The sequence below is a fragment of the Strongyloides ratti genome (assembly GCF_001040885.1).
Source record: "Strongyloides ratti genome assembly S_ratti_ED321, chromosome : 2".
In the NCBI taxonomy this organism is placed as follows: domain Eukaryota; kingdom Metazoa; phylum Nematoda; class Chromadorea; order Rhabditida; family Strongyloididae; genus Strongyloides; species Strongyloides ratti.
Window position 1 is genome coordinate 15,053,706 of NC_037308.1, and position 15,641 is coordinate 15,069,346.

At 17.2% G+C, this 15,641-nt stretch overlaps 5 protein-coding genes across 5 annotated transcripts; all 5 read left to right on the plus strand.

Annotated features, from left to right (window-relative positions):
- Positions 1-913: 913 nt before the first annotated feature.
- Positions 914-2,244, plus strand: SRAE_2000478100 (Protein of unknown function DUF1647 family-containing protein; the record flags this gene model as incomplete). Its single annotated transcript, XM_024643703.1, has 3 exons — positions 914-979; positions 1,039-1,479; positions 1,531-2,244. 3 exons carry the CDS (start codon positions 914-916, stop codon positions 2,242-2,244), a joined length of 1,221 nt encoding a protein of 406 aa, XP_024509345.1.
- Positions 2,245-6,809: 4,565 nt separating this feature from the next.
- Positions 6,810-7,498, plus strand: SRAE_2000478200 (Hypothetical protein; the record flags this gene model as incomplete). Its single annotated transcript, XM_024643704.1, has 2 exons — positions 6,810-7,239; positions 7,287-7,498. The coding sequence occupies 2 exons, from the start codon at positions 6,810-6,812 to the stop codon at positions 7,496-7,498; spliced, it is 642 nt and encodes a 213-aa protein (XP_024509346.1).
- Positions 7,499-10,376: 2,878 nt separating this feature from the next.
- On the plus strand, positions 10,377-11,000 carry SRAE_2000478300 (Hypothetical protein; the record flags this gene model as incomplete). The annotated part of the gene is made up of 3 exons (XM_024643705.1): positions 10,377-10,656; positions 10,714-10,760; positions 10,806-11,000. 3 exons carry the CDS (start codon positions 10,377-10,379, stop codon positions 10,998-11,000), a joined length of 522 nt encoding a protein of 173 aa, XP_024509347.1.
- A 1,313-nt stretch (positions 11,001-12,313) lies between these two features.
- Positions 12,314-13,468, plus strand: SRAE_2000478400 (Hypothetical protein; the record flags this gene model as incomplete). The annotated part of the gene is made up of 4 exons (XM_024643706.1): positions 12,314-12,401; positions 12,444-12,664; positions 12,713-12,809; positions 13,434-13,468. The coding sequence occupies 4 exons, from the start codon at positions 12,314-12,316 to the stop codon at positions 13,466-13,468; spliced, it is 441 nt and encodes a 146-aa protein (XP_024509348.1).
- A 119-nt stretch (positions 13,469-13,587) lies between these two features.
- SRAE_2000478500 (CAP domain-containing protein) lies at positions 13,588-14,341 on the plus strand (the record flags this gene model as incomplete). The annotated part of the gene is made up of 2 exons (XM_024643708.1): positions 13,588-13,860; positions 13,898-14,341. The coding sequence occupies 2 exons, from the start codon at positions 13,588-13,590 to the stop codon at positions 14,339-14,341; spliced, it is 717 nt and encodes a 238-aa protein (XP_024509349.1).
- Positions 14,342-15,641: the final 1,300 nt, after the last annotated feature.

Below are 15,641 nucleotides of genomic sequence, written 5' to 3' on the forward strand. Positions count from 1 at the left end.
TTATCAAAAAACAATTTCAATACAATCTTATCTATATTAATTTCGTCATTTTTTCATTTTTTATTAATTTTACTAAGTTACGGAATATCAATTTATCAGAATTTATACTTTTATGGTATGATTACAAAGCTTCTCATATATTATTTATATTATTTTATTTTAGAAATCCTTAATATTGATGATGCAAATATTATTATAGAAAATAATTTCCCTGTTATCAGACTTAATAGCAAAAGATTGTTTTTAATAATTTTTGATATATCATCTTCAATGATTTATATTATAATTATTATTCAAGCAATTATAAAAAGAAAAAAATGAAAGTATAATAATAAGCAAGTTAAATAATGTTAAATTTTTAAATTATAATATTTGTAAATTTTTATTTATTATCTTATTTTATCATATATATATTATGTTTAAATTATTATTATATTCTTCATTAACAAGTTTAAAAAAATCTTGTTGTTTTTGGTTATAAAAGTTTTGATCACTGAAATAATAGAAGTTTGATAAGACAATTACTATTTAAAGATGATTGTATTTAGTAAACAAGATTTTTAAAAAAGTGATATTATTTAGAAAATAAAGTACATGTTTAAAATCATCTGCTATACTAATTTTTCTTTTGAGGAAAAAGTTTATTTTTTTTAATCTTTAAATATTATCAATTTATATATTTTTTTTAATTGTATTAATACTGGATTATGGCATTATTTAAACAATAAAGAAAAAAAAAACTAGATAAGAAACCTCTGTGATTGTAAACTATTATGTATATAGGTTGATGAGTGAATTTATTTTTATTATTTTTATAAATCTAAGTTTTAAAAAAATTTTTTTTTGTTATAAAGTTAAAAATATTTTTCTATAAAGTTTTATTTTTTTTTATGAAGTTATTATTAGAATAATAATGTTTCTTCTAAAATTACAAATTTTTCTAATAATTTTTTTGTATGTAAACAGTGAAAAAAGTCAGGTAAATATTTTATATATTTTAATTTTTTATTTTATTAAATAACTTTATTTATTTTATAGAAATTAAAAATAATAAAATCATTTAAAAATGGTACATGTTTATATAAAAATAAATTATATTCAATGTATTATAATATACCACATAGTAATATTACTATTAAAGGGCATCCCTTTTCTTGTCATTTATTAAAATATCTAAATTATTTTAAAATGTTAGATGATGATGATTATGTAGATTTAGTAAATAATCGTATGCCAAAAATAAAAGTTGTGACAGCTTTTTCTGAAAATCATCGTGATGAAGCAGCATTATTATTAGCATCATTCAAAAAACATTTTCCCGGACAAAAGATAATTGTTTACAGTTTAGGATTGAAAAAAAAAACTAAGAAATTTTTAAAAAAATTATGTTTTGTTGAGTTTAGAAATTTTAATTTTAAAAAGTATCCTAAGCATGTCTCAAATATTATGAATTATTCTTTTAAAATTCTTGTATTAGCTGTAAGAATGATAAAAAATTTTTATAATCTAAAGTATATTTATATATTATAGGAAGTTTTAAAAGAATATGGTTCAGTTATATGGGCAGATGCAAGTGTTAGATTTAGAAAAAGAAAAATAAAATATATTTATAATCTTTTTAATTGTAAAAATGATAAATCATTAAATTATAAATATGGAGAACAAAAAGCAATAGAAAAGGTACGTGGTCGAAAAGAATTCAAAAATATATATAGACACTTAAAATGCAAAAGATGTTTTTGGAAGTATCGATATTCTGGTTTCAGTAAAAATGTTTATAAATTTAATATTAATCATTGTTATAAATCTGATATGTTATTAACAATACCAACATTTCATGGAATTTTATCAACAACTCATCCAACAATTTTAGAATATTTTCCAACTAATATTCATAGATATAGTAATACAACAAATAATCTTCATCGTCAATATGATGCAGCATTTTCAATAACTGTTAAAACAAAAGATATTGTTAAAAAAGTACTTAAATGGGCAGTATTATGTGCATTAACTAAAAATTGTATTGAAGCCGAAAAATGGCATGGTTGTGATGGATTTACTAGAAAAAATATTTTTTCATCAACCAATATTTGTTATAGATTTGATCAAACAATTATTTCATTACTTTTACATAATTCAAATAATTATGATAATAGAAATTATGTTACTGAAATTCATGACTTTGTTGATGTTGTCAGAGATTCAAGAACAAAATTAAATAATCTTAAGAATACGTGCTAAATATAATTTAATTTATTAAATATTCTATCATTTAAGTTCTATTTTTTTTCCATTTAATTAACATAAAAAATATATCTAAATAATTTAATAGTATGAACATTATAAAAACATTAAAATTATTTTTTTTTATTAACAAAATTAGGAGATATATAATTATTAATAGGCGTAACATTTTTTTCTTGTTAAAGTAAACATTTGTTTTCATAATAATATTTTCATGTTAAAGATATGAAAAAATTTTCTATATAAGAATATAAATCTATCATATCAAATGTATTCCAAAGCAGGTATACTTTTTTATATATGAAAACATATTTTTCATATATTTTTTTTACCTGCTTATATCTTACTTATCATTTTGCCACTTTTTTAAACTTGGAAAAATAGTTAAAAAAAACGGCAAATTTCTAGCGTTTTAACTTACAAAAAAAAATTATCATTTTTTTTATTCCTATTTAAAGTTATTGTTTTTATTATCTATTATATAGGAAAAAAAAATCAAAATAAATTTAATCATAAAATTAAATAATCAATGGATATTTTTCACTAAAAAAAATGCTGTCAATCTTTTTTCAAAAATTTAATTAAATTTCATAAATAAACTTTTTTTTTATGGCTGCTTAAATTTGTAATAAATATGAAAAGAAATAATATGCTTTGCAATTGTATCAAAAATCAACAAAGTGTAATTAATGAAAAAAATTTTTTTTTAACATTTTGAAAAAATTCAACTATTTACTGTTTAATTTTTTAATGTTTTTATATAATTTAATTAATTAAATAAAAATAGTAGCATTGTTTACAAAGTTACTATAATATGGTTTATAGCAAAAACTTTGTTTAAATGATGACTACTTATTTTTAAAATAAATATAACACTACCAAGTGTAAAAATTAAATACCGTAATTTTTATTATACTGCTTCATAATAATAAAATATTTTTTAATTATTTTATTTTTTGATGTTATAAGTTTGGATAATTTTTCTTTAAGTTTTTATTATAATATAAAAATTAATTGCATTTGCATGAGAAATTATATAATAACTGTTATGTTTAAATGTATTAATTAATATAAAAGCATAACTTTTTTTAAAATAATATGTGAGATAGTTTAAGGAAATAATAAAATAATTTAATGTAAAAGTTCTTTTAATGAAACTTTTATACTAATCTTTACAATTTTTAGCTATTTGTTATAAGAAAAAGTAAATAAAAGATTATAAATTAAAATAATAAAAGAAATAAGAACATTAAAAGTTATTTAAAATAAAATTATTATTTTTATTTGTTAACATTATGCAAAATGGCAAAAGTGTTCCAGAATATGTTACTCCTAATAAAGAATATATTCCTATTAATATTATTGTAATTTTATGTAGTATTTTTTCATTTTTTATGAATATATATTTTTTAATAAAAAGTATTATTAATTCAAACTTTAAAAAACGATTATTTTTTCGTTTGATGGTAATTATACTATCATGTCAATACATATTTGTTTGCCTTTTTCATATTTTTTATAATTCATATATTATATATCATTATGTAAGAAATAAATCAATTTATCAACATACTTGTGCAAAGTTAGATACTGTTGATATGTATATTAATGAAATTGTTATTTTATCACCATTTTTTTTTAATATTTTTCGTTACTATAAAGTTGTTAAACAAAAAAAACCAAATATTATTATAATATTTTTTCTTGCTGTTATTCTTTTATTTCCACCTTTATATTTTGTTATTGGACAACTTTTTGAACTACAACTAAAATATACAAAAAATAATATTTGTACATATGGAATAACATCAAATATATGGTTATATAAATTTTTTGAAACAGAAAATTTAGTGATTCTTATTATTTTACCATTAATATCATTTATTATAAATTTTTATGTTTTTTGGAAGATAAAAAAAATTCGAAATAAACATATTATTTTAAAAGAATCAGTAAATGAAAGTAGAAATCTTTTTATATCAATTACAATACAATCACTATTTCCATTTTTTTGTCAAGTACCAACAGTAATGGCATTATTATATTATTCTTTTTGTATGTTTATTATTAATAATTAATTATAAATATATAATTTTTTTAGATCAAAAAATAGCTTTAGAATGGAATATTATTGTACAATTTTTGTATTACAGTGGTCAAGGAATTTGTGTTTTTTTATCTTTAATTACAGTTAAATATTTTAGAAAAATGATAAAAAATGATTTTTTTTGTAGATGGAAATATAATTCTTCAATTGATAGAATAAGTTTAAAAATATGATAAATATTACAGTTAAATAAATTATTTAAATATCATTTATCTTTATAATAAATTTTTTTACCAGAATTATTATTGACTTTTGTTTGTTTTTTTAATTATTTATTGATATAACTATTTGTACATTTTAATATTTACAGTACAAGTATTATAAAGATTTTTTTTTATTTCCATTATCTTCAAAATTATTCTTAATAGTATTTGTTATAATTTCTTTCTTTTTTTATCAACTACTAAGTTACTTTTAAATTGCTGATTACTTTTGTTTATAGCATAAAAAAATAAATATTATAAAAAATAATATAACATCATAACCTTTTTCTTTTATTTTTAAATGACTTTTTTTCTTATAAATTATCAACAGTTTATGTATTTTTTTATTTTATTCAACCATCTGTTATTTAATCTTTTTAAAATTATCAGTAAATGATTTTTCTTATAATATATTATATAAAACTATCTTTCTTATGACGTTTATACATAAGTAGTAGCTAATTATTTTATTTCCTGCCATTTTAAAAAAATTTCTTATTTAAAAATTCTTGTAATTTATTAAATTTTATAATAATTAATTATGTATTATTATTCTTTGTATTATGATTTTTAAACGACACTACTTATTTTATTTGCAAATGATTAAATATTTAAAAAATTTACACTTATTCCTTATTATTTTTCATAAGTTTTGAACTATTTCTCACTATTAATTGTTAATGATAAATTTTTTTCTAAAATATTTAAATGATTTAATTTTTTCTTAATAATGGTATTTCCCTTACTTTAACTAAATGTTCTTGAGAAAGATTAACTACAAATATATTATATTTTTTACTCCAATTTTATATTATTTATTAAAAAAACCTATAATCATTGGCGTTAGTAAATTAGATTATAGTTTATTTAGTTCAAAAATGTTAAAATATTTAAAAATATATATTTTTTTATTTTTATATCAGAATAAAATATTTTGATCATTCAAATTACCAAAATATATATCATTTATTTATTTTTCTATACATTATTTTATCTTCAAATACGGTTAAGTTATTTATATGTCATTATCCATTAAAGATAAGATCATAAAATATAGTAAAAAGTTTATACTTTTTTAATCAAGTATTTATTTATTCATTAATTAACCTTTTTTTAATATTAATTTAATACAGTAAATAATTACAATCATTTAAGATAATAAAGTTATAATTTTTTATAAAAAAAAAAGTTATTAATAAATTTTTTTTTATTTATAGAACTTTAATTACATTTTTATAAAGTAACTAAGAATTTATAATGTCTCATCATTAAATAATTCTATTAATAAATTTTTTCTTTTTATAAATGATTATAAATTATTAATAAAAATAAGTAACTATTTTTAAAATATATTTATTGTATATGTAAAACTATAAGTAATTAGAAATTCCTATTAAAAAAAAATTTACACTTCATTAGTTAACTGATGGCATAACATATATAAGTAATAATGATTCTTTTCCTGAAATTTTTAAACAATAGATTTTATAGTTAAGATGTAATGTTATAATTTATTATTGAAATTTAATTTTTGATATAATTGTTTAATGAAACTAAAATTGTATCATTTATATTATCTTTATGATAAAAATATTAACATTCTTAACTACCTGAACACCATAATATTTATTAAATAATATTAATAAAGTTTAAAAATACATTTTTTACAATTTAATTAAAGATTTTAATTTCAAATATAGGGAAGTAAAAAAAAATTATTACTATGATAAGGATAATATTAAAAGTTTAAAGATAATATTTGCAAATAACAATAAATATATATTTCATATCCTATAATTTGTTTGATTGAAATTTTGTATAATTTTTTGTTATTATTATTTCCTTGTAGCTTATCATAAAACGTATTTATTATATCTTTTTTAATATAATAAAACTAATATTTTTGATATTATAGAAATTAAAAAAAAATGAATAAATCATTGGTTCCAGAATATTCATTAGTTGAAAAGTCATTTTATACTTCCTCTCTTGTTACTTTATGTTGTAATGTTTTATCAATTATTGTAAATGCTTATTTTTTAAAAAAAACATTTACATATGAACCATTCAAACATAGAAAAATATTTAAAAATATGATTATGATAATGTGTATTGAATATGTTATTATAAATTTTTCACATATATCATTTAATTGTTTTTATCTATATTATTTCTACAGTAACAAAGAAGTTCATGTAAATACATGTTCAAAATTTCAAATATTAGATACTGATTTCAATCAAATAATTATAATGACACCAATATTTTTTAATATTGTTAGATTTTATAATGTTATTTTACAAAAATCAACTAATATTATTACTATTTTAATAACTTTTATTGTTTGTTTTGGTGCACTTTTATATTTAACTATACCACAATTATTAGAAATTAATGTTTATTATATTCCTAAAACTGGATGTCCATTTGAAATTTATTCAAATATACCATATTTTGCTGAAGTACAAATTTTTAATTTTTTTTTACTTGTTTTTATACCAATAGTTGGATTTGTTTTAAATTATATCATTTACAAATTAGTTGTATATAGAAAAAATAAAATAACAGCAAGAGAAAATCAAACTGAAAATAGAAATTTGTTTAGAAGTATTGCAATTCAATCATTATATCCTTTTGGTTGCCAATTTCCTGGAATTTGTCTAATTATTTATCAACTAGTCAGTATGTTTATCATCTTTTTTTTTAATTTCTTTTTTCTTTTATTAAAGCTTACAAATCAAATTATCTTATTGATGTTATTATCATATTTATTTATCATTTTGGGCAGGCATTTTGTATTTTATTGTCTCTTTTTGTTATCAGAGAATTTAGAATCGTGATATATAAAGATTTTAGAATTCCTGTTTTAGGAGAAACAACACAAATTTTTAATGCTAAAAAAGCAACAACAACAAGAACTATTGCAATTAATAATATATAAAATTTTTTTTCTTATAAATTTTAAAGGAAGTATTTAAAAGATTTTTTATAATAACATTGATGGAAATGATATAAAAATTTTTAAATAATTGTAATTATAAAAGTTAATATATATTTATTAATTATAAAATAAATCACAGTAAATTAATAAAAGCAACATCCTGTCATTTTTTTTTAAAATTAAAATTAAAAGTAAATTGTTAATAATTATAATAATTTATAAATAATTAATAGATACAATTAAAAACTTTATTATAATCTTTTTTTTATATAAAAATATTTGAAAAAGTATTGACAATTAATATTTTAATTATTTTGTTAAACTTATTATCATTTTTCATAAATTTTGATTGGTATAATTGGCTTTTGTTCAAATTTTTTGTAGACAGAATTTTCTAAACAACGAAGTGTCATAAAAATATTAGGTAAAGTATTATAATATTTATTGATTTGAACGTCATTTTTATAATAACTGTATTTGTTTTTAAAATCAGAACAATTATCATTAAAACTACTATTTTTATTATTGAATAAATATGAATTGTTTGAAAAAAGAGATATTATATAAATAACATTAATAGAAATTAAAAATATTAAAACAATTTTAAGAAGTTTTTCTTTCATAAACGTCATTCAAAATAGGTAAATAAAATATTCTTTTTTAAGTAATATTAATTTAATAAATATCTTTTTAAATAGCAAAAAAATAAATTGAAATAGCTATCCCTTTTAATTTGGTTTTAAACTTGCTTTATGTAAATTAAAACTAGTTATTAAAAAGATAATTGTTAAAATCAACAGTAACACTTTTTTTTTATCCAGTTCCATTTGTGAAACTAAAAAAAATTTTATTTTAGAAACTAAAAATAAACATTATTTAATTTTCACTTGATTAATTGTTTTTATTTTAAATGATAAATGATAATAATTTTATTATTTAAATTATCGTTATTAATTCCATGCTTTCTTGTATGACTCAAAATATGTATCTCTTTCAATTACTTTTTTATTTTGAATGTCTGCAACATGTTTGGTATTCTTTAATTGATAAAATTTTTTAACAATATTATTTAAAATTTTTATAAGAGCAAAATAAAGAAAATAAAAAAATATTTGAAAATTGTATATCTATTAAAAAAAATATTAAATTTTTTTTATTTAAAAACTTACTGTTTGAAAAATAAATTCATACTCTTTTTGGGTATAATTTGTATAAATATATTCTAATAAAATTTTTGTTAATATATATGATATAATTTGAATACATAAAGCAAAAATTGAGAATGGTAAAATTATTTGTGAAATTTCAACATTTTCATTTATTTGACATTTCTTAGATAAATTAATCGTCATCAATTTTTTACGGAGAAATTTATTTACTGTTAATGTAAAAATTAGTATTACTATTGAAAAAGTTGAGAAAATTTGATGTAATAACATATTAAATTCAAAACTAATTATTTCTAAAATAAAAAAAAAAATTTTTATTTAAAAAAATATATTACTATAATATTTACCAATAATTCCACAAACACTCCATATAAAATTTAAAAAAAAGGTTAAAAAAACAATTATGATCCCAAAACATTTAAAATATATATTTTCATAACGTTTTATAACACATGTACCAATAAGTCTTTCAAAAGCAATACAAAATATAGATAATCTATTTAATTTATTTCCAAAAGTAATTAACCAATTAAAAATATTATTGATATAAGTTTCTTCATTTGTAATACATAAACTGATTGATAAAATTGTTGAAGAAATCACTGTTATAAAACATGCAATTTCAAAACAATAAAAAATTATTTTAACATTGAAATGAAATGTAAGTTTAATTGGTTTAAGAATATGTAATCCAATACAACATAAGAGAAGAATTATATTGTAAATTGAACAAAAAATGTAAAAAATTTTTTGCATCAAATAAGAAAAAATGAAATTAATATAATATAATAATAAAAATAATTATTTTTATATTATTCTAAAAGTATTTTTTTATAATTAAAGGAAAATAATAGATTAATTATCTATTATTTATAGTACATTTATAAAAAAAACATTTTTATATAAATGAATAATATTTACAAAACTTTATATTAATTATGTTATTTTATTTATAATTTTAAATAAACAAAACTTTAATTGTTTTTACAGTTTATATTTGATATTTTATACTAATGAAATGCACTCACCTGTAGTTCATGTTATTTGAGAAAAAATTGTTTTGTTAGGAACAATGAAATAATTCTATTGCTATTTAATGACGTAAAATTGAATTATTTTTAAATCATTTATAAAATTTTTTTTTTCCACATTTTATTATTACATTATATTGTATACTTTTGTTTAAATAAAAAAAAATAAAATTTAAATAAAATTGTTTATTTGTTTTATCTGAATTAAAAGTACATCTACAACTACAAAATTATTATTTTACAATATATTTTTATAAATATAAAATAAATCATAATACTAAATTTTATAAATTTACCTTATTAGTCATTGAAATATATATTTATATAAAAAAAAATTTTTAATTTTGTAAGGAAATAATATCTTTAATCAGTTTGATAAATAATAACATAATAGAATAATTGTGGTACCATTAACTTCTTTAATGAAATATGTAAATGATATTATTAACAAAAGATATGACTCAAAATTTTTCATGTGTCATTACAAATTACTATTTATGTTTAGTCATATTTAAATGATTTTTATGGTTTGATAAATATTTTTAATCGTGTTCTTTTTTAATTTAAAAGTTTTAGATTGCTGATTTATAAATATTTGAATTGATTAAAAAATGTGGATTATATAAAAGCCAATGAATTGTAAATAAGATTTATTTTTAAAATTATTTAAAAAAATAGATGAATCTTTTCTATTTTATAACTATATTTTTATTAATTTTTTATATTCATGGTGATGTTTATGATTCTAAAATACCAAATAATATTTCTAAATTGTTAGCAAATCATACAAATTTTATTTCAAAATTACCAAAAAAAGGATATTATCATAATGGAATGAAAGCTATGTATTCTAATTCATTTAATTCACCTGTATGTTATAGTTATTCAACCAACAATGGCGATTGGAATAATGGACAATATGATAGTGTAACGTGTAATTTTAACAGTCTTGATAAATGTATATCTATTGTTGCCAATATTGGTCCATCAAAATATTTATTTTTAGGATGTTCAGCAGCAGTATTAATTTCTGAAGGATACGATCCATGGTCATACTATGTTGTAAGTTATTTATTATTTAAAATTTTTAAATAAATATATTTATAGGAAGATGGTTGCCATAATAATATTGTTATGATTAATGGACAATCAGTTTTAAGTACAGTATGTGCTTGTACAACTAATTTTTGTAACACAGAAAGATATTATCTTGACAATGGAATTTCAACATATACACAAAAAATTTCTCTTTTTATAATATCGTTTATATTTCTATTAAAATTTCTTTTTAATTTTGTTTGAATTATTATAACTAACAATATTAAAAAATGAATAAATAAATATTTTATTTTGCTTTATATTTTTATAGTTAATAAAATGATAAAAAAAATCGATATATATTAAAAAATATTTTTAAATATTAGGTACAATAATCAAAAATTGTTTGGATTATAACGTTATTAAATAAAATTTTAAAATAAATATTATATTAAACTATGCATATATTGGTTTTTTTAATAAGTTTTAAAAAGTTTTTTATGATTGTTTTTATATCGTTTATACATAATTTATCTTTAGAATGAAATCTGATTGAATAATGATTAACTATTTAAAGAGAATATATTTATTTTGATATAAAAAATAAAAAATGAGTGTAAAGAAAATATATTTAAATGTATAAAATTTTAATCAAGATTATATTAAGAAATCATTTATAAAAATATTATCAATCTTTTCTTTTTATTATGATTAGTATAAAAATAACTATTTTTTAAATAATTATCTATAATATTATTTATATTTCAATATTAAAATCACTAAATATTATATTATTATTGTAATATTAAGTAATTTTAAAAGCATTTCTAAGTTATTGTCTAACAAATACTATTTTTTAGATAAAAAAAAAACAACTAATTTTTCCCAAATTGAGTGTAAAATTTACCTCGGAACATAAATTACCAAGTATGATGTTTCTCACAAGTAGAATAAACATGATAACAAAAAATAATTATAAAATCAGATATAACAAGGAAGTTTTCAATTATAAAAATTTATAATAGTGGTATGACGTATTTAGTAACATTTTAATAATATTATTTTTAGAAAACTTTATAATTTATTGCATTATAAATATCTTAGTTAAACATAAATTTCAAAAACTTTTATAATAATTAATTAGAATGAGTTAAATAACCTCTTAAATTATTTTAGATATTTATGTGAATACATTAATTTTATAGTTTCCATTATATAAAGCTTTTCCAATAAAATATTTTTACTTAATACAAAATAATTTATCTTATAAAAATTATGAAATATTACTTTTTTTTCTTATTAATTTAAAATATAACAAAAAAACTCAATAAGAAATGTTTATTTTAAAAAAAAAGATATTGCCATTTAATAGTATGTTAATAATACATAATCTATTAATATGATAAAGTTATTTTTGTTATCTAGATTTTAAACGTTATCTAAACTCTGATAAAATATTAGTCATATAAGTTTTCTAATGATAATATATTAAATTATTAAAATAATTTATAAAAACTTCTATTTTTTGTAGTTAAATAAATAATTATTGAATTATGATAATATTATGTTTATATCTAATGTTATCTTTTGTATATATTTGTAATGGAAATATTACAAATATTTTAACTAATAATAAAAGTATTAATAATATTAAAAATTTAATTGGTAACTTTAAAAATTTTATAATTAAAGTTAAAAATTCTTTAGAAACAACTAATTTAAAAGTAAATAAGAATTTAAAATGTTATTCTTATTTACATGGATATGAAAATTATAAAGATAAAAAACTTGAAGTAGTACAGTGTGATGAAAAAGGTGATAAATGTATTCATGCAAACTCAACAATAAATTATCAAAAAATGGTTTGGTTAGGTTGTGCTTCTGATTACAGTAAATTTATTAACGTTACTTACAATCCAAATAACTATGTATGTATTAAACTTTAAAAAAATTAATTAATACTTTTTTTTTATCAGATAACAATTGGTTGTAAAAATAAATATGTGGAAATTAATGGTTTTTCATATTCTTATACTTTTTGTGTATGTTCTTATGATTTATGTAATATGAACAGTGGCAACCATTTATTATTAATACCAAAGTTATATATTTTTATTATATTGTTTATTATTTTATTTAATCAATTTTATTAATAATATTAAACTAATTGTAATAAATAAAAAATCTTTCTAATCAATTGATTTTGTAAAATATTACATTAAAACATCTTTTTTAATAATATTTTAAATTAAAGTTAGTATAGTTATATTTTTTACTTAGAAAAAAATATATATATAAATTATATAACTTTTTTCTTTTTAAAATAATACACATTAATTTTCCAGAATTTTTTTTTTTATAAACTTTTAATATATTTGATTAAATAATATATATAATTAACAATATAAAAAAAAAGAATAATCACTGTAATATGAATAAAGGTAATATAGAAAATATAAGCATATAGTTATTCTTAAAAGTCTTGAAATTATTTGACTTATTTTTCTAATGCACTTTTATGTAATCATAAAAATATATTTTTAGAAAAAAAAACATTTGTAATAATAGTTATTCTTTAAAATTTAACATAACTTTTGTTTTAAAATTAATGTAAAATGGTAAAATAAACGTTTGATTATTAAAAAGTTCATATTATACAGATGATTAAACTACATTAAGTGTAATTTTTATTTGTAGAAATAACGGTTGGACTTCTTTGTCAAACAATATAAACATGCAACTATCTGATATTATTGTATACAAAGTTTACAGAGTAAATTTTTAAATTTTTTACAAATAAAAAATAATATATAAGATAATTAAATAAATATATTTCATATCTAATTTTAAAATGAAATTTTTACTTACTCTTATTTCAATTTATTTTACACTTTTACTATTTAAATCTACTTTTGCTGATGATGATAAGCTTTTTACATGTGAATGGGTACATGAAAACGGAGAAAGTGGATGGAAATGTAATGATGGAGGATTTTACGATGATGATATAAAAATGTATGTTGCTTATGGAAATGGTAGTTATACGTCATTAAAGAAAGTGGAACATGACTATGTCAAAGACCATGTTGGTTGGTTAATTGATTTAAAAGATATAAAACAACGCGTAAGTATCTTGTAAAATATTTATAATTCTTTTTAAGATTCTTGAAGATATTAATCATAATAGGAAAATACATAAGGCAGCGGTTTTAACAGAAGACAATAAACTTAAAAATGAGGCTCAAGGAATAGCTAATAGACTTGCTCAATCTGGAGATGTAAATGATTCATCTGTTCCCAAACAAAATGGGGAAAGCCGTGCTTGTCTTGATAGAAAAGAAATTATCAATGTAGTTAAGAATTGGTATGATCAAAGAAAAACATATAACTATGAATCTCCTGATAGTAATAATGAAAATAAAACAGGTGATTTTTCACAAATGGTTTGGGGGGAATCGAAATCTCTTGGATGTGGTATTGCAAACAAAAATTCAACATATTGTATTGTTTGTAAATATTCTCCACCAGGTAATATAAAAGGTCAGTATTCAAAAAATGTAAGAAAAGATCATGATACTGTCACTGTTGACTTTAAAAACAACTAAAATATAAAATGTTTATTTTTTAACATTATATTATAATTTATTATATCTTTAATTTTTAAAAGTATGTATTTTTAATGTTTCATTTTTGTAAACTTGTTTTTTAATAAAAATCTTAAGTCTTTTTTCATTTCTCTTTTGCTTCAATCATTAAAAATATTTTTATTCAATGAATAACAAAAATTATATAAAGTTGAAATAATAAAAATATTATTTTTTTATATATTTTATAATCTTTAAAAAAGTTTTATTATTGTATATATAAAGAATTCCATGGACTTGATGTATAAGAAGCAAAGTCTTTATATAATTAATATATATAAAAAAAGATTCTGAAATTTCCATCTCTTGTATTTTTCTGTATATATATATTTTTGATTTTTCTATATTTTAATAATTTTTCAAAGCAAAATAGTACCTTATATTTCACCATTCTTATGGTGTCGGTCAAACTTATTATTTTTTCTTTTCTTCTATTTTGATAATAAAATTAATAATTTCAAATAACATTAACTAAGCAACAAAATAAGAATTACAAATAATAATAATAATTGATTGTATTAATTGAAAATTAAATTAATAAAAAGTAGGTTCTTTTTTGAGAACATTTTTTCTAAAACTAATTTTTTTTATAAGTTTTCACTGATTAAAATTGATCTAGTATTAAAATAAATATCTATTTTTTTAAATTTTTTTGATTATTGTTATCTGTTAATCTGAGAGAGAACATTATTATTTGAAATTCATTTAAAAAGCTAACAAAAAAAAAGTAAAACAAAAAAAATATTTCTGTTTTTTGTATCTTTATTTAAACGACTATTCATTAAACATTTTCCAATAAAAATATTTTCATTTCTGAAGTGTGATCGTTTTATATGCAATTTCCATTCATTTTTTATGAACGTTGTGAAAACAAAAAGGACATTTAATCATTGTATTGAACAAAAAAACATCAAATTTTAATAAATTCTAAAAGGGTATAAATAAAAAAAAATTTAGTGAAACATGAATTTTTTATTTAAGTTTTAATTTTTGATCACAAATTACGGCTCTCATTTTTTTGCGTTACTAAAAGGGTTACAAAATAAATTTATCATAATTACCTTACAGTAAAAATAATTTTTTTTTTGTCTTCTTGCTTTATATAAGTAAAATTACACTAAAAAAAATAAATAATTAATTACCTTTAATTAAAAAACTTGGTTTTTTTTAACCAAAACAATTTAATCACCAAATAATACTGAGAACTACTAAAAGTAATTATACTTTAAAAATTGCAAAAAAAAATAATCAAAATTTTTTT